Source organism: Pantherophis guttatus, chromosome 2 (assembly GCF_059756535.1).
Source record: "Pantherophis guttatus breed Tessera chromosome 2, ASM5975653v1, whole genome shotgun sequence".
NCBI lineage: Eukaryota > Metazoa > Chordata > Lepidosauria > Squamata > Colubridae > Pantherophis > Pantherophis guttatus.
Genome location: NC_142064.1, coordinates 184,324,537 through 184,352,041, shown reverse-complemented (window position 1 = coordinate 184,352,041; position 27,505 = coordinate 184,324,537). Strand labels below are relative to the sequence as shown.

Below are 27,505 nucleotides of genomic sequence, written 5' to 3'. Positions count from 1 at the left end.
GGCCAGTTGGTCAGCACAGGCTTTTAAGCAAAAAGGAGTTATTTTGTCTGGGCCTGGTGCTTTTCCTGGCTTTTGCATATGATACAGATGGATGATTATCAACAGAAGAATCAAGATACAGGCTGAACATGAAATCGTCATGGCAGGTTGCTTCTTGAGCTCCTGAATTCTGGGCTTTGCGTTCTGACTTTCATCTTGCTCATATGCATGAGGTTGACTTGAACTGCGATCCACTGTTCTATGACTCAGATGGACTGTCCCTCTTCATGAAAGGGGAACTGGCATGGATCATAATATTAACCCTCTGGAGAAAAAATGTTTCTTCCTATAACTCTTTGGTTTCCTTGCTAAATATGACAAGCCGCCTGCCTTTCAACCAAAAACAGCTGCTGGCCAACCACAATGCCACAAAAAGTATGGTAACTCTTTGCCCTCTTGAGAAAGGAATAGATCATATTTTTCAGTTGTATATGGAAGGATTTTCTTTCCCATTGGCTTGTACCAATCAGTTCACTGAAGTCCCCCCTGAAAACCTGCTGTTCTAATTTCTGTTCTTCCATGTATCAGTATCCTTCATACAGAGATTTTGGATATCATGTTATTAGCATTTAAGGGAGGAATCCACCTCAGGGCTCAAAGCTTCTGATAATTTACCATCCAAAAGTGATTCCCCAGGAATCCTCATTAGAGCCAACATTCTTCATAAAACATCAAACTCTGTATTCCAAAAATATGATACTGTTACTGTATATGATAACCTGTAGAGACAGAGTTGGACAATCCATCACATTTTTGATATCTCATTACTTAGTTCAAGTTTTAAAAACGTGAAAGCTTGAATACAGTTTGTAAAACTCTGGTTGGCGCCTTATGTAAATTTCTTCTGCTCCACAAGTCTATAGTACTTTGTATGTGTGTGTCTTTGAGCAGTGGTGGGATTCAAGTAATTTAACAACCGGTTCTCTGCCCTAATGATTTCTTCCAACAACCAGTTTGCCAAACTGCTCAGAAAGTTAACAACCGGTTCTCCCAAAGTGGTGCGAACTGGCTGAATCCCACCACTGCCTTTGAGTCATATTGACTCCTGATAATTGACTGAAAGACCCTGTAGTTTTCTTGACAAGATTTTGGAAGTCTTTGCCCTTGCTTGCTTCCCAGGGCTCAAAGAGTGACTAGCCCAAGATCATCCAATTGGTTTTGTGCCTAAAATAGGACTAGAACTGACAGTTTCTTAGTTTCTAGCCTGGAACCTTAATCCAAACTGCACCAAACTGACTCTGCTACCTGTTTGTTACTATTAGATAAGCAGCTGCCGTACTGTGGATTTATAGAACTATAATCTAATTTTCTTAAGAGTGTAGGTTACTCACTAGTGGATAATTTTAACATTAATAAACAATAAACACAATAAACATCCTTTTCTAAAGAGAAGCAAGAAGATTGGCTTCAAGGGAGAGGAGGTTAAAGGTTTCTGTAGTTGGAAGTCCTCAGAGAAGCAAGGACATTGAGATACATATTTTCCAGTCTGGGCCAAAGAGTCAGACCCTCTGCCCCAAAGCCCTGTGAGAATAGTGACCATTGCAACAAATTGCAAAGAAATTGGGAGGTAGTCCAATTTGGATAGATGCCTGCTGTCATTTCTTGTCATTGCTGCTTTTCTCTGGTACATCCTTATTTATGCCCCTATTCTCCATATTTTTATCTTATGGCTTGATCTAGTTAATGATTGATAGTTCTAGTATGCAAATGTTCGCCTCCTGCAACTTGATGTAGCTAATCCAGTTTTCTAAAAGCTTTCTTTTTTGTGTGTGTGCCTTCAGGTCATATTGACTCCTGATGACTGCCTGAACAAATTCCTGCAGTTTTCTTGGCAGCAATTTCAGAAGTGGTTTGCCATTGCCTGCCTCCTTGTGCTGGGAAAGAGTGATTGGTCCATGTTAACCCAGATGGCTGTGTGCTTATGATGGGACTAGAACTCATGGTCTAGTCTAGGGGTGTCAAACTGGTGGCCCATGGACCAGATGCGTCATACGCAGGCCACACGCACCCCAGCTCCATGAACGGAAAAAACATCATGAAATGTCACATGACGGCAACATGATGCCATGAGTTTGACACCCATGATCTAGTCCCATGTTTCTAATGTTATGCCTTTGTTAAAATAAAAGTCATTTATTCTTTGTGGGCCAATGTCGGATTTGATGCTCTCACCATGCACTCTGAAACCAAATGGGAAAACTGTAACAATTTATTTCAGATAGTACTGTTTTACCTGGAGAAACAGTTACACCTACTGTAAAGGTAGGCACTGCTACTACAGCTCTTCCTTCCAGTGATGAATCTGGATTTTTCCTGAGAAAAGTAAGGTGTTCTATTGATGCCTGTGCTTTAAGTATGATTTAATTTGCAAATCTGCTGTTGGAGATTTCTGCATCGTACAGCTTTTCTTAAACAGTAGTGGCATTACCTATTGGGAAGAATGTGCCAGGGCTACTTTAAGATGATTGCAACAACATATGCAACTGCATTGGGGACCAGAAGAGGAGGGAAGTGGAGGTCCTTCTCTTCCTACTTTTTGCCTTTCCTAATCTCTGCCCCCCAACCCACCCCCATGGTCCCCTTGGTGCTGCCACTGCCAATGTTTGGTACTCATTGTGCCTGCTCTATTTTAAACAATTATATATTTCTGCAACTGGTCATATTCCTAGCACAGTCTGAACGCCTGAGGCCAGAAAGCAATTGAGGAGAAATAGAGAAAATAACAATGCATCTTTGTTGCTATTTTGCCTTTAGTCATACTATGTTTTGATTTTGCTGCTGGGGAGATCCTAGAATCTTGGTTTATCATAAGACCACAAGTTCTAGATTTTTGTAAGTTCTTGAAAACCTGGCTCTGTGACTGGCCTTGGGCCCTGAGTATGCAGAGAGCCGTTTCTTGATTATATTAGAGATTATATGATTTATTCTTGGCAACTATTATTTTAATGTTGGCATTATTCTAATTGCTTTTATTTTATTTCTAATATTTTCACTGCCCAGAGTCACTGATTGAGATGGGCAGCCACACAAATTGAATACCTAAATAAATACATACTACTTCTGGCTATAACTTAGTAACTGAGGAAGACTCTAAATGGTGATCCTTGTCTCTGTTACAATCTGTTATGGCTAAGTAATAATATTTTAAAAATTGTTAATACTCATAATATTGGCACTGTTGCAATCATCAATACCACCCCTCATTTTCCTTTAAAAATGGTTCTGTATTATTAGGAACTAAATAATTATCATACTAAAATACCTCTAGATAGCTTAAGAAAATTAATTGGAATTATTTTCTCACTTCATCCAGGGCTGACCTTACCAACTCTTTTCTACTGGGTCTTGCTGCTTTTAAAAATTGGAAAGAAATCTTGCAATGAAAGTTAAACCAATCTGATCTAGAATACATCCAGATTGTATACTTCTTTTATTTACTTTATAAAAATGTTCTGTCTTTTTATGGGGATTCAGTTTAGGTTCCATGATTTTCAGGGGTGGGTTCTACTTACCTTTACTACCAGTTCGCAATGGGATCGCCTTGCTTCTGTGCATGCGCAGATGATGACATCTGGGGCAGTGGGCGGGACCTCCCGCCGGTTTTACTACCGGTTCTCACAAACCAGTCCGGACCGGGGACAACCTATCACTGATGATTTTTCTTTGAATCCATATTATCTTCATACAAGCTTTATGAAAGATGAAACTGAATGATACTCATTGTCTCAAAGTTCCCCTACTGAACATCATGGCTCAGAGAGTATCTCAGTGACCATGTTCTCAAGTCTTTTTTTTTTTTTTTTAATTTGATTTATATGCCGCCCTTCTCCGGAGACTCAGGGCGGCTTACAATGCGTTAAGCAATAGCCTTCATTCTTTTGTATGTTTTATACAAAGTCAGCTTATTGCCCCCACAAACTGGGTCCTCATTTCACCTACCTTAGAAAGGATGGAAGGCTGAGTCAACCTTGAGCCTTGGAGAGATTCGAACCAGCAGAAATTGCAGGCAGCTGTGTTAATTACAGGGTGCACTAAACCCCTGTACTATCAAGGCTCTTATGTCTTTCATGTCTTTCATGGTGAGAGGAGGCTTTTTTCCCCCTTTCCCAGCATCATTAGTATTGGAATGATTCCTGCAAATAGGACCTTTAAGTATTGGAAACAGTTAGGTTCTAGGTGTGGTCTCAGCCATCTGCTGGGAGGACCTCCTACTCTGGCACAGCCCTTTTGAAAGATTGGAATGTAATTCTTTCAAATCCACACGTAACAAGGAATACAGCCCATTTAAGGAAAGTAGTATCAGGCACTTAGAGGCTACCCGTAAACGTCACTAGTTTATTAAGCAAACAGTTCGTGATGCTGGCCACAGTACAGGTGTACCATTATCAGTTAATGATTACACGCTCTTATGAACTATTCTGTGACCTTTGAAACCTCTTTTATTTTTCTTGGGAAGGGGGGGGGAAGGAAGGAAAACAATTAATCCTGGCTTGTTCTTCATCGCACCAGTACTGATTTATACAGGAAATGGTCCAAGAAGTAAAACTGAAGCTGTGAAATAATGGTGAGTTGGTGGGAAATGAGTCTTCTTCTCTGAGTATGTAATGAGGAATTAGCCTCATGTGGTTCTCCTGTCACCATGAATTTGTTCATTGTATTATATAAATGAACCATAAATCACAATGCCTTGACTATGAAGAAAGTTAGCACTCACCCCTCTCCTAGAAGAATGGAATATTTTAGGAAATATTAAAAAGGCAGAATATTATATTTCCCCTAAAACAGAAATAGAAATCTTAAGGGAGACAGAAACTCACAGCAGCAACTCCCTGCCCCCAGCAATATTTGGTGCCCATGGAGCAGGACTGGGCCAGCCTATCTACAAGACAATTAGACCTCCAGCTCCAGGGTGATGGGATTAAGACATGACCCTCCAGGACATTATAGGATTATCTAGCAGCAAGGCTCACTGCATTGCAAAATCACTTGGGGACATTACATCAGCCCAAGATTCAACCAAACTCAATTCAGACAAACATGACTCTACATGGGAGTCTGACAGCAACCAATAGAATACATGTTCTTGGCACAAGAACAGGAAACTCAAGTTAAAAGCCCACGAAAGGGTAAAAATACATCTCACTCTTCACTCCAGGTGGTCAGATGCCCAGGACTTTGAAGCCATATAGTCCTGTTCACCAATAAACCAACTTTCCAATTAGCCTCCATGTTTCCAGTGTCTTTCTCCCCCCTTGGAACTGAATCAATTGGAATTTTCTTCCAACAACTATTACCATTGCAAAATATGAAATTATGAAAATGTAAACATGTATAAAGTACTTGAGCATGAGCTCTCAGTCTCAATAATAAGTACTGTCAATGAATTTCTCTTTATTACAAATTTCCCTCACAAATCAGTCTTATGAGAAATACATAGACTATTTATTGTACTTTCACCGATATTCCATAGTAAGATCTCAACATTTGAACAAATTCTTCTTTTCAGGGTATTTCATTGAGGGAACTTAACAATAGATATTTCTATTTTGTTGGGATGTTAAAACATTCATCCAAACAACTTGTCCAAACCATGGGAATAGCAATGGTGGAATTAGAGAGCAGAGTCAACAAAAGTTAATGTTTTTAGCAGTTAAGGTTTTAGACCGGGCCCATCATAGAGGTGGTAGGGGTTATTCTTCCTTACTTAATGATGACTTAACCAAGAGCGGCTGCCATTAACTGCTTTTTTGAATTCTCATAGGCTATTTTATTTATTTATCATATGGCACATTCACATCATATTTCAGTAAAAAGGAATATGAGGTAACATACAAAACATAGAATATAAAATCTGAAATCTTAACAGGAAGATTACAAACATATATCTAGGTTGCAAATATAATTTTTTTACTTCATTTGTCACAGACAGGAAATTGTAGGCTGATGCTGTTAATGATAGCCTCTAGCAACCTTGATTTTTGTCAGTTTTTTTAAAAACCAGCTTTTGATATATTTTTTTAAACTTAGGGGAAATCTAGATTCAAAGCCATCTTCAGCTATGGAAATTCACTGAGTGACTTTGGGACATTCACCATTACTCAGCCCAAATTACCTGAAAAACGTATTTTAGATATAAAATTGGAGGGATGCTTTTTATAGTCTCTTGAACCCTAAAAGTTAAGGTGGAATATCTTTTTTCTGATTATTGTTATTACTATTACCACTCAGAAGAAGAGAAAAGGATTGTAACTGCTCCTTCCATATTTCATACATCAGACCTAACTCAGATTAATTTTTCTCCAACTGTGCCCTTCTTGTTTGAATAAAATAATGAAAGAGGCTGATCTTTTGATATATAGTATGGGTCAGCTTTGCATTTCCTGGCTTTTGTTAAGTCAGGAAGGAAGTCCAACCCTAGCTTAACTCATTGGAGTTATTTAAATTTGGTTTTTTTGTATGTATGTTACATTTTGTTTCACACTTTTGTCTTGCAACATTTTAAAAGGAATTATTTTTAAAAAGAGCTTTTGGAAATAAAACTAGAAATGACCTGAGATTGTTTCCTCTTTCTTATCATTTCCATCTCCTCTCCTTTTCTCATTTACATTAACCTATACTGATTTATACTGCAATAGAATTGCAGATTTGGGAAGTTCCTACTAGACAGTCCTTTGCTTCATCATGTATCCCTCATAAGTGTTCATTGCGGACTGAAATTATCTCAGGAAAAGAGAGCCCATCATTTTTTAAGATAGTCTTTCAGACCAGCTCTGTTCAATTCAACAAACATACATCTTGTGGGTTAGCTAAAATCCCATTTCTTATGATTTAAATCTCTACTAAATAGTAGAGTAGTAATCACTATAGTGCTGTTTAGTGAAGTTATTACTAGACCAAGACTTCTTTTCCCTAACACCTTTTGCTACAATCGCAGATGTAGCAAAATGACTTGTGTGCAAATGTTTGTAGCTATTCCCCTCCTACTGCTAATCATGGTAGCAACATGGTCAGGCAACAACTTTTTCCTGCTGCGATCCATTAATCTTGACTTCCTCTCCTTCCCAAACCCAGGTTTAAATAGTTTCTAAGCTGTACTTATGTTAAAGTAGTGTCTTCTCTTCTCCCTTAAGATTGACTCTGCCAAAAATAGCCACAAGGTTATAAAATCTGTTAAAACTTATTATCTTGGGGGGAAGTAAAATGTCTGTGGCCACTGAGAATAGAGACAATAATGACAGGATAAATATTGGCAATGGGGACAACAGATTTGTAATTTATCCACTCCAAGATTAATGGAGAGCATTTCAGTTTTGCAGTGAAGAAAGCAGTTTGTCACCAACATCCTGAACTCCTGTCCTTTCAGTTCTCAACCTTTACATAATGAGCAGGGAGATCTGAAGGAGGACATTCTCCTGTTCAGATGTTAGCCTAATCCAGTTTTCATCAAGATCCATAGAGGGCAATGTCTTTATTAGAATCATCCAAAACAGGACAAAAGTAAATCAAGTTTTCCCCGAATTTTTCTCAGACAGGGTGTTAAAAAAAGCAAAAAACCGTAGAAAATGAAGGAAACTATTAGGCCATATGTTTCACCTGCTTTGAAAGGAAGAGTAGAAGTTTATACTAAATGTTTTCCCTCAAAGTTAAGAATTTGGGGGGTTGAATGATAGTAATGAGAAATTTGAGGGTACATTTCCAAATCCCTGTCCGTTTTTTAGCGGCAAAGCTGTATGCCATATAATGCTAATATTAAATAACTAGAAATAAGCCAAGGATAAGTGAATGAATTTAGTTCTATGCAATGATTGTGGAGTGCACAGTTGGTCTTTTCAATCATACGAAGCTGCATAGGAATCTGTATAAAGAGCAAATGTGCTCTCCATCACAACATTTAAACTCCTACCTGAGGATTTATTTTGGCAGTGGCAATCATTTTCCAAAGGACTGAGAAACAAAGTCTAAATATTTGCAATAAAGACCAGATCCCAGTATATTTTCAGTGATGCAAGCAGCTCACCAATCCAACTTGCAGCTGTTAGAAGGGTAATTATGAATTCAAAGTCTTTGCTCACAAGTGAAAGATGTTACTGTTTCATTCAATAAGAGCCTTCCCAATCCCAGCAATATTTTCTCCTACAACTGCAAATCCCATCATTCACAGTTTCCAGCAGAAGTGTGACGAACAACTGTTCTATACAATGGGGTAGCACAAGGCTTGAAAAGACTGCCTTATAACAAGTTTGCTAGTACTAAGGAATACATATATTTGTTCTGTCCTGTGCCATTGAAACTGGTTCATTTAAATCATTGGGTCACTGTGATTTAGGACACTACTTAAATATAAAACCATCTGCACATTCAGATTTCCCTGAATATATAGAATATCCTTGCAAGGAAACATAATACACTCATTTTCAAATTTTTACTTTCTTATAATGTGGTACCCAAATCAGCAACCAAATGCCATCACATTAAAATATACTATGATGTGTTTGGGTTTGGCTCAGTCAATGTGATATCTGTGACTTTGTTGTCAGGCTTCACCAGACCATTTGTCAAACTTGAAGACTAGCAAAGAAAGATTCCAAGACATTGTTCTTGAATAAGCAAGTTTTATTACAGACAGTAGAAACACAGTAATTAGAGCACAAAACCAGCAGCTGCCAGCCATTAGCCTCATGTTGGCTCCCTCCTTCTTTCCCCCTCCCCTTCCCTCTCCCTCAAATATTTTTTTCCCCATCTGTCTGTCCTAATGAACTGGGAGCTGGTCATTTGTGGGAGGACTAGTTGACATCTGTTCATGGTTATTTGATCAGATCAGTCTGGTCTCAGGCTCTTTGTCTCTGACCCTGGGCCTTACAACCTTCACACTTGTAACTTGTCTTAGAACAGTGTTGCTAAGGCTTGTTTTTCTCACTGGGATGACGGTTGGCAGCATGGTGGGACCATTAAATGTACAATGGATCTTTCTGACAGCTGCTTTGCCCCACCCATATTTTCATCTGGGCTTTTGGCCAGAACTGAAAATAACTTGGCCATATTCCTAAAGGTTACATAAACCAGCCTTCACAGAAAGTTAATAAGTGGGAAGTTTTCCCGCAGTTAAGACAATAAACCATGTGTGGTAGCTTATGTCTGCTGAATAAATTTGATTTGGGATTCAATTCATTATTAGCAGATGGTTAAGAATCTTTATCCCTGTCATTAATTGTCCCCAAAAGGTCTATAGAAGCATGATGAAACCTAAAGTATTATGTATGTCCAGTTATCTGATGGCATCTTTCTTAATTCAATGCAAAAAATGTTGGAAAATCAATGTGTGTCATCTTCAGATTGCTTCTTCACAGCAATCACATCATTCTAAAAGTTATCATTCAACCGATACTAATCATCCACTGAAAAGGATTAATTCTGAAAAAAGATTTCTCAAGAGGTATACATAAGTATTCAGATTCATAAGGTAAGTTTCAGAATTCAACATTTCCATTAAATCTTCCATTAAATAAACTTTAACTAAAGCTCAGCTATTTTGATTGGATTAATTAGGACGACACATTTTTCATATGAAATAAAAAGCATGTGTGCTTTTTCAAAAGGCATGCGTATTATACAGTAATTGTATTTGCTGTTGGTTTTATGACTTTGGATGTTATGGTGCTCATAAAATCATAAAGTACAAGTATGGCTTTAGAAAACCCTCTTTTACATAATCAGTGACACTGGCAGATTCTTGCCATTCTTATCTCATTCTGAGAGAAGCAGTATTACAACATCCTACTGCAACTTTGCCCCTTTGGACATTTTGTGACACCTGTAGAAAAGAGACAGGGCTTGTATCAATCTGTGTGCCCCTCCACACTCCACCACCCCAATGCTACTGCACTATCTATGCTGAAATAAAGGGTAACAACTTGCTGAAAACGCATTACAATTGCTAACATACATACTTATTCTGTTGTTCATTACAATTAGATTAAACAAAGGATTCATCTTCACCCAAAACCTTTTTGAGAGGACTACAGATCCTGGAAGTCAGCCATTTGCAAAATGGTGGCACTAACAAGTGAAGATGGAACAAAATACTGAAAAAAAGCATTGCATTCGTGAAAGAAGTATTTATTTGAACATGGAACATGGTTCATTATTTCTATTCAATACATATTTTAATTTCTAATCCTTTCATACAATCAGGCTTTTTGCTCATATCTTTTTTGTCAATTTTATGGGGGAAATCAGAGGTGGATTTCAGCAGGTTCTGACTAGTTCTAGAGAACTGGTAGCAGAAATTTTGAGTAGTTCGGAGAACCAGTAAATACCACCACTGACTGGCCCCACACCCATCTATTCTGCCTCCCAAGTCCCAACTGATCAGGAGGAAATAGGGATTTTGTAGTAACCTTCCCCTGGATTGGGGAGGGAATGGAGATTTTACAGTATCCTTCCCCTGCCACGCCCACCAAGCCATGCCCACCAAGCCACACCCACAGAACCGGTAGTAAAAAAATTTGAAACCCACCACTGGGGGAAATGAACAGTCCAATTTAAAATATCAAGTAAAGAGTAAAATGGAAGTAAACTACAATGCCATAATAAGTACTAGTGAGGTATAGAATACAAAAAGAAAACAGTGTTTTAAGAAAGGAGGTTGGCAAGTCTCTAGTTATTCAACAGTGTAGACATTCAATTAAAAAAATGCTTTGTTTTTTCTTTACTCCGTAGGACCAACTTTTCTTTAACAATTATAAGATAAAGATAAATCTTGTAACTGGCACTCTTTATAAGATATAAGTTACAAGATACAAATCTTTACCTACCACTGAGCTGAAGTGCCACCCACCAGCCTTGTAGGCACAATCAGTGAGGGCATCTAAGTTGCTGCAGTAATTGGTTCCTACCCTGTAATGATGAGAAAACCCCACAGACTGTGCATGTCTTCCCGTTGCACAATGTCACAGTAAGGAGGAAAATCCTACTAGCATCTAGACAGGTAAGGATAATGTCAGGTTAACTTAGAAGCTGAGGATGAAATGATGAAAACTTGACAAGTTAAGGCTGAAAAAAAGAGGCTGCCTAGGGATGTCTATGCTGTGATTTGGGGGGGGGAAAGAATGACCCTACTTCAGGCTGAGTTTTTCACTTTTGGACTACCCTTTCCTGAGTCAGGGTGGGGTGGGATTACATTTAAAATCCAATATTCAGTCCAATATTGTGGATGTATTCATGGTAAACTCTTCCAAAAGGGGCCCTTTGTAACAGCACCCAGCTGTTATGATTTCAGCACTATTGTTCATAGCATGATGTGATGGGTGAATCCAGCAATTGGGGCTCATTCAACATGTGACTTTTTTTTTTTTGAAGAAACGTTTGTGTAATGCCTGAATTTCCTCCGAATTTAATTATTTTATTTCAAAAAGCAATTGTTGAGGGATTCTATTTGTCCCCTAAATTGCCTGATGTCCTTTTCTTAATTATTTTGCTGAAACAGGGGTGGAATGCAATAAAAATATATGATTTTTTTTTTGTCCACAGTCTGTACTAATTCTGTGTTATTATAGTAAGAATGATACTAAATAAACAGACACAAATTGTGTTTGCCTGCCCATGTTTATTTTTCAGAAAACAATCTGGATCAGCTACATTTCTAGACTTTTGGCACTAAAGTTTCTGAATGGAAACAATTACACAGCCAGTTAGAAAATATTCTTACTTTGCATGATAGAACTAAGTTCACCTCATGTTTTTAAATTTTGATGTGAGAAAAATCAATTTAGGAAAATACGTTATAGAAACTGAAAGTTATATTTTAGTCATCATGATTCAATAGACATATTTGTAACTGAAGTGGGTTGGAAGATCAAAAGTAAAATGTAAATACTAAAAATTAAAATTACTCATCGGAAATTTATAGTGTTTTTGATAAGATAAAATCTGGAAAGAAGCCATGTAAGTCTTGTTTTCATTTAGTGTAGGATTTAAAATACTTTTAAATAGATTATTCTTGTTTACTCTTTATAAAGAGTATAAGGATTATAAATGAAGAAAGACTTGTGAAATGAGAATGTTCTGGAACATTCTGGAAAAATGTAGAAGAAAACAAATTTGCAGTCAGGGTTGTTAATATGAAATAAAAGTAGAGGTGAAAACCTAATCAAATTGTCTGGATAAATTACTTATTTAAAGATCTCAGAGGAAGGATTTGAACCTACAGCTTTCAGTTAATCACTAACCAAGGCCTCTAAGCTTATGAAAAAACAAAGGCTCTTGATGTTTCCTATCAGAGGCTGGAAATGTTAATAAGTGTGTGTAGGCATTTACGTTATCAGGTACAGCAGTAGAAAATGGAGGGCCACATAGGTTCACTGAAAAATGCTTAACTGAATCCAAACGGCATATTCTATACCAGTAGTCCTCGATTTATGACCATAAGTGAGCCCAACATTTCCATTGCTAATTTTGCCCCAATTTACCTTCTTCCTTGCCACAGTTGTTAAGGGAATCACTGTACTTGTTAAGTTAGTGACATGGTTAAGTAAATCTAGCTTCCCCATTGACTTTGCTTGTCAGAAAGTCGCAAAAGGTAATCCCACAATCCTGGGACACTGCAACCACCATAAATACACACCAGCCATCTGAATTCTGATCATGTGAGCAGGGGGATGCTGCAACGATCATAAGTATGAAAAACAGTCATAAATCACCTTTTTCAGTGCCATTACACACTTCGCATAATGGCACTGGAAAAGTTCCCCTGGAGTGGGGACAGTATCCTCCCCATGCCACGCCAAGTCACACCCACAGAACCGGTAGTAAAAAATTTTGAAACCCACCACTGGAGAAAGGAAGAAATGAAAGAGGAAATGGATATGAAGCATTATCAACACATTTTTTCTATTCTCAGCTCACCTGATCATCCGATGCACATTCACTATTTCAGTTGTGTAACTTTGAGCAGTCACTAAATGAATTGTTGTAAGTGGAGGACTAACTGTAATTAATAGGCACAGATATATACCTATTACAGATACATGAATATTCTTAATCCCAGAAGTTGACAACATTGTCTCAGAATTGGTTCAAAAACATATTTATCTTTTTTTGGGGGGGAATCCTCCTGTGTGTGTGTTTGTGTGTATGTGTGTGCTTATGTAGATACAAGCTTTTATTTATGCCAGAGATGTAACATCTGTCACTACAGCTGCATTTAGATTTGTATCCTGGTTACCTGTTGCTGTTTCTTTCTCAAAATTCTACTTTTTACTTGCATGGTAGGAGGCAGGGATGGTAGGATTCTTTCCCTGTGTTACCACGTTATATATGTTCTAGTCAACTTTGGTTGATCCTGGAAAGGACTCATAGATCTCCAAGACTGGTGCAAAGTGTTACATAAAAGTAGAAATTCAGGTATTAAGACCACTTTAAGTACATTTAAAATTCCCCTGACAGTTCATCAGGGCCTGGAGATTTTCCATTTTTAATAGCTCTCAAGATTTCAGAAATTTTGGAAAGAGAAAAAGGAGATTCCATAAATTGTATGTCCTCCGGGGCTAATTCTGGGGACATTAATCTATTAAAAATATTATTTTTTGTTAGTGATGGGTTACCTAAAGAATATACCATGTTTCCCCAAAGATAAGACCCTGTCTTATATTTTTTGAACCCCGAAATAAGCGCTTGGCCTTATTTTTGGGGAGGTCTTATTATTTTGGGGCACGTGGAGCAAGATGGGGCTCCTCTTGCCATCTTACCTGATTTCCAGCTCTGTGTTTAAATATTTTCGGGGAGGGCTTATTTTCAGGGGAGGCTTATTTTAATGCATGCATTCAAAAACCCGATTATCAGGAGTTGTCTTATTTTCAGGGAAACAGGGTAATTGCTAAAGGAATTCAAATTCTTATTTATATTTTTTGTTTTAGTCAGTGTTTGTGCAGTTATCTTTAATTGCACTAATACTATTTCTTCCCTTAGCTTTTTTCAATTTATTTGGAAGCATTCTAGAATTATTGTATTTGTAGTATCTTTATTTAACAATAATTTTATCTGCCTCTCAAATCATCTAACTCTCTCCTTTCATTTTCTTGCTGTTTATAAATACTAGTTGATCCAGTTCTGTTGTACTTGGCTAGTAGACTGTTAATGTCTGAATAATGTTTACCTGCTATTTCTGATTATCTTTTTAAAATCATGCTCAACTGCTTTATGCATTGTCTTCTTAATACTGCCTTCATATCATCTTACTTTACTCTTCACTTATATTGTATTCTTGGGAAAAAAAATCAAAGAGTGAGGTAATTGTTACTTTGCTACTTTGCATTGTATAATACATAGGATTAAAATACCAATTAGTAAAATATTAGGGGAAATAAGTACCATTAATAAGCAAAGAGTTAGTTTTTCTTCAGTTAGGCTTATTATTTATTTACAGGATTGAATCTCTAGCTAAAAATGAGGAACTTACTATATACTTAATTTTAGCAGCTAAAATAATAATTGGCAAATATTGGCAAATTCCAAATTAATCAGTTGAGATATTGATTAATAAGTCCTCTTCAATTGCCTTAAAAATAAATCACAGCACAGTTAAAATAAGAAGATATCAGAGGAGGAACCACAATTCTATCAAATTTGGATGCATTGTATTGTTTATCTCAATAGGAAAAAAAATTACTAGTAATATTTTTTTAGATATGTAGAAAATATATACATGTATAATACCTGCGTTTTTACTCAAGTATTTAGTGGATTTTTAAATATTTTCTGTAACTTTTTTCTGAATCCATGTTATGTAGTTACTTTAACATGATACAGTAATTATAGTTCAATTTAAAAAACCTTGATAAGTGTTAGATCCTACTAAGACAAGATAGACCACAGGGAAATAAATCCATAAATTGTGGAATAGACCATGAAGTCATATCTATCTCCTGCAAGAAGGCTATGGCAAACCACTTCCGTATTGTTGTCTAGAAAACTATGTGGGTATGTCCATGAAGTCACTAGGAGTCAAAGTCTACAAGAGGAAGGTTTTAGTGCTATGATGCTTGCAGTGGGAGTGGTTAAAACCTGTTTTCCAACGTACTCTCCCCTTTGATCTCCAGATAAGGGAATTTTCCGGGCAGGAGCACCTGGGTTTATTTGTTTATTATTTTAAATGCTTTTTGATGTGCTCTATATTGTTAACAACTGCAAATAGCATACATGATATTTTTATCATTTTTTTAAAATGGCAACATGGTCCATAGATCCTTTATAACTGCTGTGATATACAATATCTCTTAGCTTTTTTTTTTTTTTGCTGTAAACACAAATAAACATGCCTAATAAATACAAATTCTGCCTAAGTTTACCATATATTCATCATGCTCTGAAATGCACAAATATTTTATAAGCCTGGTAGACGATGTCTTCTAATCAATAGCTACATACAGAACAGCTGCTCAAGTAGAAAACTACAAAAGCATTTTAGTGCCTAAAATATTAAAGAGCCCCCAGGTACCCTTTGTACTGAATCACAGTACTGAATTTGGATGAAAGAGCCATAATTTGGCTATATGTTTCTAAGTATTACAGGTAGTGTCCTAGGACACTCAGGGTAGCATGGGTGACGTTTTTCATTTTATGATTTCATTCCCTAAGTCCCTTTCTTAAACTTCGCCGCTTTTAAGACTTTGTGGACTTCAGCTCCCAGAATTCTCCAGCTGGGATGTTGTCTGCGGAATTCTAGGATATTAAATCCACACATCTTAGAAGTTTCCAAAGTTGAGAGACCTTTTCCTAAAGGGAAGGCTGGCAAGCAGCCACTGATGTTGGGGATGGAAACAAGATGGAGCCAAAAAATAGATGAGTTCATTCAAATGAGTCTCTCAAGACACTTCCTCATGAGAAAGTTACTAATTTCTCAACAGCTCCATACTTCTGGGATTTTAGAATGTCAGTAGCATTTGAGATGTGGGCTGATTTATTTTTGGCTCACGTGTAGTATATATGAAACTTCAGTAAAACTCTTCATTTCCTTCCTTGCTAAAGTGTTGTGGACATCATTAACAGTCTGTTTTCCCATTTGTATAAACTTTTGGTTCCCTTGTCAAATGGTTAAGACACCAGGCTAGAAATCAAGAAACAGTGAATTCAAGTCCCACCTTAGCCATGAAAGCCAGTTAGGTGACCTTAGGCTAGTCACTCTCCCTCAGCCCAATTCACCTCACAGGATTGTTGTTGTGGGGGAAAAGAGGAGAATGAAGATGTGTTGGGTATGTTTGCTACCTCAAATTATTTTTAAAAATAATAAACGTGGGATATAAGTAAAATAAATAAATAAATAAATAATTATTTTTGGGCACCAGGTTTTCAAATGGAAAGGTGACTTGATAGATTGTCACCTGTGTCTCATAAGAACTGCTATGATGGAATTGGGGAAAGTGGATTATACAACGTGCAGTTACAGAATCACTTCATGCAAACCTACACGGGTTTGTCCCAGGTTTGTTGACTATGATTAAATAGGAGATATTGGGGAATACCTGCCTTTTGAAATCTAGAAGGGATAGTGGATGTGCACAGGAATCATTACCCAAGGAAAGCTAGGTCTTTTGCATAGAAATAACTTCACAGGAGAGGGTTATTAGCAGATTCCAATCTTCTAAGATGGTGTCTCTCAACCTCAGCAGTTTTAAAAGTCTGTACTTCAACTTTGAATGGTCTACAATCCCCATTATCCCCAGTCAACATAGTTTGGCCAACATGAAATCTATTTATTGCAGCCCATTTGTATTACATAAACCATCTAATTATATTTGCATATGCTTTTCTGAAAGGAAGAATAATGCCCAGGAATCTTACTCCCTAAATCTGTTTTCTGAGAACCAAGAACTCATAATCTCTCCATTGCAAATGCAGTTAGGTGTACTTAAATTTCAGTGAAATGAGTACCAGGTGACTGTAAATTAATTACAGCTAACCTAACTTCAATAGGCTGCAACTATATTCCCATTTAATCACAGCATAAACATGCCTTGATTTTTTTTGCTGTGTCTTGCAGAAAAAATACTCGTCTATAACAGTTATTTCAAAAATCGGTTGCTACTTTAAAAATGAATAATGCTTTAATATGGTGTATCTCAGCTCCCAGATGAATATATTTATTAATAATTTCTCAACTGAAAAATAATTTCTCCCTCGGCTATCCAGTTACTATCCATTTATTTATGTATGTATTGATATAGCTGCTCCTCTTATAACCAACTCTGGGCAGCTTCTGATAAAACAACATACAAAACCATTTTGAATTTATTAAACTAAACACATTAAAAACAACAAAAACCTGGCACTAAGTCAAACTTCTGATGTTACTTAACTGTGACTTTTATACGCAGGTCCAAACCAGAATGTCCTGTGATGCTTTTAGAAAACAATAAGCTTTGAACTCTAGTATACCTTTAGGAGAACAAAACTCCACATTGTGCAGCAGCTTTGACTGAGCACCCAGAAGGCATAAAGAAGACTGCCCATAATTAATGTTAAAGTTCCAGTTTTATGATGGTAACTACAGGTAGCCCTAGACTTATAGTCAATCATTTAATGACTCTTTGAAGTCACAACAAGCACTGAAAAAAGTGATTTATTACCACTTTTCAGACCTTTGACCATTGCAGCATCCTCATGGGCACCTGATCAAAATTTGGTTGCTTGGCAACTGGCACATATTTATTTGCACTGCCCTGAGGTCATGTGATCATCATTTGTAAACTTCCCAGCTGGCTTCCACCAAACAATGTCCATGGGGGAAGTCAGATTCGCTCAATGACCTAACGATTCACTTAACAACTGAAATGATTCATTTAACTGTGGCAAGAAAGATCATAAATTGGGACAAAACTCACTTCGCAACTGTCTTCCTTTGCAACAGAACTTTTGGGCTCAATTACGGTCATAAGTCAAGGACTAGCTGTACTTTCCTGTTATCCTTTCCACCTTTTCTTTCTCGACAACCTAAAATTTTGTAGAATTAAGAGTCTGTATTAATACTGCCGCTAGGTAACCAATGGTCTTAAGGATCTAATGTTCCTGTAGGCAGGCATGTTACCTGATGATATAATAACTATAAAGTAGAATAAATTAGAGGAAGGAAGAGGGGTGGAAGATAAAGAATGCGGAGAAAGGATCTTCTAGCGTAGTGGTCACCAATTAGTGGTCCATGAAAATTTTTTGGTGGTCCGCAGAAACATTATTTGCATTTTTCTATTGCACTAAATACTATTTATCTTTAAAAAAAATCGTATTAGTGGTCCGCGGGGTTTAAAATTATGAGTTTAGTGGTCCCTGAGGTCCGAAAGGCTGGTGACCCCGTTCTAGCGGGACCTATTTATTTATTTATTGGCCGTCTATCACCGCCCATCTCCTTTACATGACTCCAGGCGGCTTGCAATAAAATAAGATAACATATAGCTAAGCGAGCTCGTTTCCCATCGCCGGCTGATCCTTCGCTACTGTCCCGAGGATCTTCTAGTCTCAGCATTACAGTATTAAAGAGAGATCCCCGAGTTCGGCTCCTGCAATTTCAACCCGCAGAGGGAAGCAGAGAGGAGTTGAAAGCTCCTGCCCTTTTTTTTTTTTTTGGTTCGATGTGCGCGTTTGTTGTTGTACACGCTGCGCCCTCTTTAAAAAAAAAACACAAAACCCGCGGAAAGGTCAGGCGGCGGAGGGGCGAGGTCTCGGGCTCGCTTGCATCAGTCGGTTTCCTTCCCGGGGGAGGGAGGGAGGCTTTTTGTGGATCGGCACTTGGCAAAGTGACTTGGCTCTTCAGGCGCCTCGATGACGTGTGTGCTTCGGAGCTGGGAGTGTCTGCGGTGACGTCTTCTGCCAAAGGCAGGTCACGTGACCGAGCTCCATTCATTTAAAAAAAAAAAAGGTGGGGGGGGAAGAAAGAAAAAAAAAGAAGCGCCTATAAAAGCCACGCCAGGTCGGGCTGAGCGAGCAAACAGCCAGCAAGCGGCTTCGAACAGCAACACTCTTGAGCCGCAAAACGCGCCAACCAGCTTTTATACCAGCCAATCCAACCAGCGAAGATCGGATAAAAAAAAGAAAAGAAAAGAAAAACTTCACCTCCCGGCTCAGATCCAGTTCCTTGGAGAGGAAAAAAAAAAAATTACAGAAATTTAACCGGGACGGGGAATAAATCACCCGAGGCTGCTTGCTAAGAAAACCCAGCCAAGAGGAAGAGTGTAAAAAAGAAAAGAAAAGAAAAGAAAAAAAAGGCGCCGAGAGGAGAAGAAAGGACAAGGGGGCTCTTTTTGCCCTTCCCCGCGTTGCCCGCCCTGACGCAAGCGATGGTCAACATGCAAGTGTGCGCCCTGGATTGCGAGACGCTGCGCGACCTCCTCCAAAACCGCGATTTGCAATGCCTGGTGCTGGATTGCCGATCCTTTTTCGCCTTCAACTCCTCGCACCTCCGAGGCTCTTGCAACGTCCGCCTCAGCACCATCGTGCGGCGGAGGGCGAAGGGCGCCGTGGGCTTGGAGCACATCCTGCCCAACGAGGAAGCCCGCGGCCGCCTGCACAAGCGCCTCTATCACGCCGTGGTGCTGCTGGATGAGCGCAGCGCCGATCTCGAAGCGCCCAAGCGGGACAGCACCCTCCAGTTGGCTCTTAACACCCTTTGCAGGGAAGCCAGGGACACCCGCATCTGCTTCCTTAAAGGTGAGTTTTCGCTCCGGAGTCAGATCGGTCTTCTCTGGGTTCTCCCCCGGGGGGCCCCGGTTTACACTAGAGAGAGGGAAACGAACACGAATGGAATTTGGAGTTAAAAGGAAAGTTTTCAGAAATAAAGGGCTGATTAGCTGGGACTTAACAGCGGCTCCTTCTTGGGACGTCCGACTCGAGTGGGATTACCATACATGGTCCCTGCCACCAACACCCCCTCCCATCTTCTGAAGCCAGGAACCCGCTGTGTTTCTCCAAATATACTAACAGCCCGCTTTTCTCTTTTTCTTTTCTTCCAGGAGGATACGAGGCCTTCTCTTCCACCTTCCCTGAACTGTGCACCAAGCCCTCTGCCCCTAAAGGCCTCACTTTGCCGCTCAGCACCACCATTGCCCCTGGCAGTGCCGATTCCAACTGCAGCTCCTGTGGAACCCCTCTCTATGATCAGGTCAGTTGACGTCCTTAAAAGGAGGCTGGGTGGCCATAGAGGGGTGTGAGTGTGTTGGGGGGGTGGGGGGGGGTAGTTACATTGGCCCATGTAAAAGTTGTTTCAATTTTGTATTTGAGAAGGGCACGGTCTTTGTGAGAACAATCAGTCTTGGAAGAATGGCAATTTTTAACTGCGGCTTAACAGATCTCGTTCTTCTCTGTTTCAGGGTGGTCCAGTGGAAATCCTACCTTTCCTGTATTTAGGCAGCGCCTATCATGCTTCCAGAAAAGACATGCTGGATACTTTGGGGATCACCGCCTTGATCAATGTCTCTGCAAACTGCCCTAACCATTTTGAAGGACACTATCAGTACAAAAGCATCCCTGTGGAGGACAACCACAAAGCTGACATCAGTTGCTGGTTTAATGAAGCTATTGACTTCATAGGTAAATGCTTTTTCTTTCTGCAGCTGTCCCATTTGGATTCCAAATTCATAATATCCCGTGTGCCGGTTTTTTAGGAGCCTTCTTTGATTGATAAATAGCTAGGGAGGATTAATAAGACAGCAACATTTAAAGTGTATCTACGGTTGTGCTGATGCTTTGAGTTTCTTTGGACAATAGTTCTGTACATGATGTACTTTTCTACAAAAGCAGAAGAACATCTAGAGCTTTATGCGTGACGTCACTGAATTCAGTGATGAGGGTGTTGTAAAGAGTAGCTAGTAATCTGATCCCTTCTCACGCTGACAGCATTTTCAAGGTAGCCTTTTCAGCAAAAATTAAGTGGCCAATTAGAATAAATTACCTGCATGTTCAGACAGTGCATCGTCCAACCTATCATTGCTGTCTTCCTTTGTGCCTCAATCTCCCTTCCAAGCTGAATATTAAGATGCTAGAAAAGATTCTCCCTTCAGGCCAAAGCATCTTGGAAAAAGATGTGCTAAGTTTTATGTGTTCTTCATTGTTTCAGACTCCATCAAAAATGATGGCGGACGAGTGTTTGTCCACTGCCAAGCCGGAATCTCCCGCTCTGCAACCATTTGTCTTGCTTATCTTATGAGGACCAACCGAGTCAAACTCGATGAAGCCTTTGAGTTTGTGAAACAGAGAAGAAGTATCATTTCCCCTAACTTTAGCTTCATGGGTCAGCTGTTACAGTTTGAATCCCAGGTCCTTGCTCCAAATTGCTCAGCAGAAGCTGGAAGCCCAGCTATGTCTGCGCTGGACAGAGGAACATCCACTACAACAGTCTTCAATTTCCCCGTTTCCATCCCTGTTCATCCTTCCAATGCACTAAACTATCTTCAGAGCCCCATCACCACATCTCCAAGCTGCTGAAAGGCAGGTGCCAACTATACAAAGACTTGACATCTTGTTGTTACCTGAAAAGTGCAATAACTTTAGGAGGAGATCTATTAGTTTATATGGGTCTCCTCTTGTTACATCTACAAAGCAATACAGAATCACCAGCAGATCAACATTTCTGACTCCAGAAAGCGAGGTTCTTTCTGATAGACGATCTTGACAGAGAGGCATTTTTGACCAATGTTTGGATGCCCACAAAGGAGACAAAGCACAAAGGACTTTGCTTTCTGCTCCTGAAAAATTCCCATTACTGTCTTTTTCCCCTTGCTGTTCCGATAGCAAATCCAACAGAATACGCATTTTTTGGATATGCTGTCCCCTTGTACAAGAAGGTCTTTGTATTTATTTATTTTTATGGTGTAATTGCAATGAGTGTTTCGTCTTCAAGTCTGAATTTTCATTTTCTTGTCTTTTTTTTAAAAAAAAGAAAGAAACAAAATACCTCAGGTGGGTTTTTTTTGGTACTGTAATCCTACAAAAACATCTTAAAACTGTTTCCAAAGCACTGACATGGAAAGCACAAAGGAGTGTTGTGAGGGTTTTTTGGTTGCTAGTGGATGTATGCTTGCTAAATTTATTTATGATGTCAAATAATATATTTTCTTCTTATAAAAGAAGACAGGTTTTGTAATAATTATGCCTTTTATACCAACCAAATAAATTATGACATTTCTATTAAAAAAAAAATCCTTTAAACGTTTTCCCCCTTTCTTTCTTAGAAATGGCAAGATCAGAAAGCAGACATTTCTAGTTTACTAGCTGATAGACTCTTGTCAAGTAGCTCTTCCCACAATAATGACCGAACCCTGGAAATCTCTGTTGCCCCTAAAAACACTGTCCTGCATTCCTGTTCAGAAAAGATGAGAAATGGGATCTTATATTCAGCAAAGGAAAACACACACGCACACATACATAATTAGTTTTTCTAAGGCAGTGGATGATTAGTGTTGTCAGATCTGACTGTGTGGATCATCCAGATAAGAAGGAGGAAAAGGGATCCAGTGCCGTGATTGAGATGACCTACATTATTAGCATGGCCAACATTAATCATATAAAAATATCTATGACTATTTGATGAAAAACATTCCATCCCTTCGACTACAGCTCCTATCATTTTTCAGATATCTAAGTAAGGATAGGGGAGGTAGAGTTCAGCAGTATGTGTATATCCTTATGGTTATAAGCTTAATGGTTATCATTTCTAATAAACTCTTTTGCTTACTACCAGAGACAAATTATTAGGAACATTCCAAAATTCAGCACACAATTTCCATGTTGAATCCTTTTAAAGACTGGGCCATATTATAATAACTTCCTTTCACCCCCTCTTCTACAAAAGTTACAGTTCTCTGGTTCCCCTTGAGGAGCACCCAGAGGCTCCAACTGGTGCAGAATGCGGCCGCACGGGGGATTATGGGAGCGATGGGGCGCTCCCATGTGATACCCCTGCGCGAGCTGCATTGGCTTCCAGTGGTCTTCCAGGTGCACTTCAAGGTGTTGGTTACCACCTTTAAAGCTCTCCATGGCATAGGGCCTGGGTGCTTATGGGACCATCTTCTGCCGCCGATAGCCTCCCACCGGCCAGTTCGCTCCCACAGAGAGGGACTCCTCAGGGTGCCGTCAGCCAGGCAATGTCGGCTGGGGGAGGGCCTTCTCTGTGGCAGCACCTGCCCTCTGGAACGACTTGCCCCCGGAGATACGTAGGATACCAGATCTCTGTGCTTTTTGCCGTGCCCTCAAAACTTTTCTATTTCATCAAGCTGGGCTGGCGTAACCCTCCCCCCCCTTTAGATATTTTTAATTGTAAATGGATTTTAGTTGGGAGGTTTTAAATTTTGGGCCAAAATTTGTTTAATTCTTTTAAAATTTAAAATTTTGTCTTGGGATGTTTTTTATTCTAGGCTGTGCACCGCCCTGAGTCCAGCAAGAGAAGGGCGGTATTAAAATTTAATAAAAGAAAATAAAGAAAAAGAAGAAAAAGGGGCTAAAGTCCTGTCTTCAGTATTGAGCCATGGAAATAGATGAAATAGATTCATTAAATATACTTTTCATAAGCCATGCTTGAAGCAACTTTTATTTTGAGGAAAACTGTCAGATCTTTTTTTCTCCCTAAGAATTCAGTCTTTCCAGTTGACATTGACATTCACCTTAAAATGTGCGGCTATTGTAGCCCCTTTGGTGACTGAATGACGCCTTCTGTGACTTCTCTTGTCTTCTGTGGATATGCCTCAGGCAGAGAAGAATGTCTCAGGGATGTATATGGGTGGAAGATTATCTGCTTGAACAATTTCTTGTTAATCTCAGTCATTGGAAATAAATTGGATATCATTGTTCTCATTTTATAAATGATCTGGAAAGAGGCTTTAACGTTGCATGATTGATCTCAGATCAATTTTTTGTGGGCCAGTGTTAATATTTCTTCTCTGCAACACTTTATTCACATGGCATGTTAAACTGTGGTTTATTTAACAATGGTTTATTTTCAAACTTCAGAGGTCTAGCTTCCCATATGACGCTAAGTCACAAATCATGATTTAAAACCATACTGAATGAGTTTACAGAAGACTAATCATATAACATCTTGTGATCTGCTTGTGATTTAGCAAGTTGTATGAACCCAATCACAAATTGAAGCTTTACTTCACTGGACACTGGACATATGGAAAGCCTGTTTAATTCCAGTGTCCAGGTGCTTTTACGTAATATTATTTTTACAGAAATTACATAAACATAACTCCACAGTTTCTTTGATTTAGAAACCCAAGCAAATAGTGTTGTGCAATGTGCAAATCAAGCTATAAGATGATTAATTTATTTTTGGTTTTGTATGTTGTGAGCCCACCTATTCTGACTAACTCAGCAAATAATTATTAAAATAAACTCCAATTTAGCATGATGTGTAAATCCAGTACTGTCAGCTAATCAGTAGGAATTTCACAACTACCTGCCTTTTCTCCTTTCATGGATGCTATTCAGTAAAAAAAAAGAATATTAAAAAGACAAGAAAATATTGGAGGGTAACAAATAGAAAATGCTAATAGAACCCTTTGAAACTTTCTTTGAACAAGGCAGGGTGACCGAAGAGTTCAGACATGGTCTGTAATGACACTCCATCACTGGACTAGATGACAAAATTTCAGAGTCATAGATTTGTTATAAAATCATGATATCCAAGGGGAAATATGAGCATTGGTCAAAACTATACTTTTACATTGGATGGGGGAGAGGTATCACAATCCCCACCGTATTCCTATATTCATCTGATTTTTTTTCCTTTAGAAAGCTTCATTTGTAAATATTTTGAACCATATGGAGTGAAAAAGTTAACATTAGGCGTTATTTCTTCATCTGTGAATGCACCCAACATACATATAAAGCAGTGGTGGGGTTCAACATTTTTTACTACCGGTTCTGTGGGCATGTTTTGGTGGGCATGGCATGGCTTGGTGGTCGTGGCTTGGTAGGCGTGGCAGGGGAAGGATACTGCAAAATCCCCATTTCCTCCTGATCAGCTGGGACTTGGGAGGCAGAGAATAGTTGGGGGCGGAGCCAGTCAGAGGTGGTATTTACCAGTTCTCCGAGCTACTCAAAATTTCCGCTACTGGTTCTCCAGAACTGGTCAGAACCTGCTAAATATCACCTCTGATACAAAGCCAAGAAGAAGTGTAAATAAAAATAAACAAAAGTCTCTGACATTATAGATTCAGGAATTTCAGAATTCCAAGTTCCAGCCATAAATTGAATGAACTTGATCTAAGTCTCTTTCAGTGACACTCTCTGATTGTGAAAATAAATTACATTGAAAGAGAACATCATCTATTCTATTCAGAAGATAGAGGTTTAATACACTGATCCTTAAACTAACCAACATTTTAGTCAATTGTGTTGTGTGAAGCCAGTCCATGAGGTTAGTTGACAGTTCAGTGTTATTTATCAAAAAATTTGATTGAGAAAAATATGATTAAGGATATCCTATGATCATAACCATAAAGAAGGAAGATAATAACAATTATTTTCATTCACTGTGTTAACATTCCTAAAATGTGTTAAAAGCTGTGGGTGATTTAGCTATGTTTAATTGACAAAGTCATTTTACTATATACAGTACATTACACTAAAATACAAGTATGGTTTAGACTATGTTTACACAATACATTAAACCAAAACCAACCCCACAATAATGCTTAGGCCAGTTTGTGAATTCAGAGTATTGGAAGATGCCTTGATCGTAGTTCAGAAAATGCATAAAATTCAAGATTGGGTTCTGTAGTCCTTCCTTAGCGAAGGCCTGATCCCTGGGCATTAAGGTCAAGACCTTCTTAGATGCGGAACCCCCCTAGAGAATTTCATCTCTGGGAAGCCCTCCGCCTTGTTTTGTTGCTTGAAAACATTTTCCTCCCAGAAGACTTCATTGTTGCTCTTACCTTTCTGTTTTGTTACTGTATGCATCAAGTCTTCTTCTTAATGCAAGCTGCTTTGAAATATTAGTTTGCAAAGTAGAGTTTAAGCAAATAAGTTTTAAAAAGAGCAGGAATGAGTTATTTGTATTGCTCCTTTCATCACGCCACTCCTTCCCTCGTCCTTCTTATGTAACAGCGTCTTCTGTTTGTGGTACAGGCCGTGCAAAGTGATTCTACCTTTAAACTGAGTGCAGTCAATGGAAAAATACAACCTTGACATCCACCACAATTTGTCTGATTAAAGAAAGCTCACAACCATCTGTTTAATGGAATTTCCAAAGGGACTTTGTTCAGCAGAGCGTGGAAAAAAATGTTTTATCATTTCGCAGAACAATTCACTTCTTACTTGGCAATCAACCAAGTTTTCGGTCTAAACCAGTACTGGATGATGGGCACAGAAGGATAGTTTGGGACACAGTGTAACAGTCCTGACTGAACCCATTCCAGCTGGTTGCAAGTTGTGTTCAGGAGGCATAAGGCAAAACAGTTATTTTCAAAAGATTTTGCAGCTATTTGTGTTCGGTGATTTATCACAGATAAGGAAGCCAAGGTTATTTAAAGCAGTTTTTTTTCCCCTTGGCTCTCTATGCTCCTAACCTTTCAAAAAGAAACAGTATATAGGCTTACACGCAATTATAAGAGCTTGCTCTGTTTCTTATATTAGAATGCTCTTGATTACTAAAATGTATTTCATCATCTAGCATTTATGTAAAGCCTCTTTATGTTAAATCTTTCTGATTGTGAGCCAACCGCTTTTAATAATTATTGTTTATTTATTATTTCCCCAATTTATCCACGAAACAATGTGTGTATAACTGTAATTACAGAGTTGCCTATGTCCCCATGGAAACAACTAGGAGTTTCCCCCATTGTGCGGAAGGCAATAACATCATTTCCTGTTGCTGATAAAACAGTTTGTCATGAAATGGTGAAAAAGGTTCTCTTGGTGTTGGCAGGAACTTGATTCAGGATGAACTGGTTGCCACGCAGTGCTACAAACACATAGAAGCTTAGCAATAAACATTGTGGCTTTTTTTGACATATGGGAGAGATTAGGAAAAAATGCCATTTGAATGTATATGAGCAGGCACATTTTTAACACGCAATAAGAGGTTCTTGAATACAAGCACACTGGAATCCTTAGCCAGGAATTATAGTATGCACATGCACATTTAATATATGAGTCCCATTGTGTGTATTTACCCACATATATGCCAATACACAATGATGGTAGGCAGAGGGAAGAACATTTGATAAGTATTCCTAATGTTACAATGCCTTTCTTTAACTTTCTGCATTGTGACATTGTGTGTACATTAATTTGTTGATACCCTCTTGTGAAGTATCTATATTTACTTGCAAGTGATTGGTTGAAACAAAATTACATCCTAATCATTAAGTACACAAATACAAATCAATAAATGACACCTCTTCACAAGTTTGAGCTATTCATTTAGTACCTTCTCCCCCATCATTAAACATAGCTCTTGCCAAGGAAACCACAATGTAATAAA

The 27,505-nt window shown here is 38.6% G+C and overlaps 1 protein-coding gene across 1 annotated transcript; it reads left to right on the top strand.

Moving 5' to 3' along the window:
* The first annotated feature begins 18,942 nt into the window (after positions 1 to 18,942).
* DUSP1 (dual specificity phosphatase 1) lies at positions 18,943 to 22,218 on the top strand. The gene is made up of 4 exons (XM_034405519.2): positions 18,943 to 19,731; positions 20,034 to 20,182; positions 20,391 to 20,610; positions 21,137 to 22,218. The coding sequence occupies exons 1-4, from the start codon at positions 19,362 to 19,364 to the stop codon at positions 21,502 to 21,504; spliced, it is 1,107 nt and encodes a 368-aa protein (XP_034261410.2). The 5' UTR covers positions 18,943 to 19,361; the 3' UTR covers positions 21,505 to 22,218.
* Positions 22,219 to 27,505: the final 5,287 nt, after the last annotated feature.

Bases quoted from the DNA above. Each gene is read 5' to 3' on its own strand.
- DUSP1 (XM_034405519.2), top strand. From the start codon at position 19,362: ATGGTCAACATGCAAGTGTGCGCCCTGGATTGCGAGACGCTGCGCGAC. The intron at 20,183-20,390 runs GTCAGTTGACGT...TCTCTGTTTCAG, and splicing joins GAACCCCTCTCTATGATCAG to GGTGGTCCAGTGGAAATCCT. The intron at 20,611-21,136 runs GTAAATGCTTTT...TCATTGTTTCAG, and splicing joins TGAAGCTATTGACTTCATAG to ACTCCATCAAAAATGATGGC.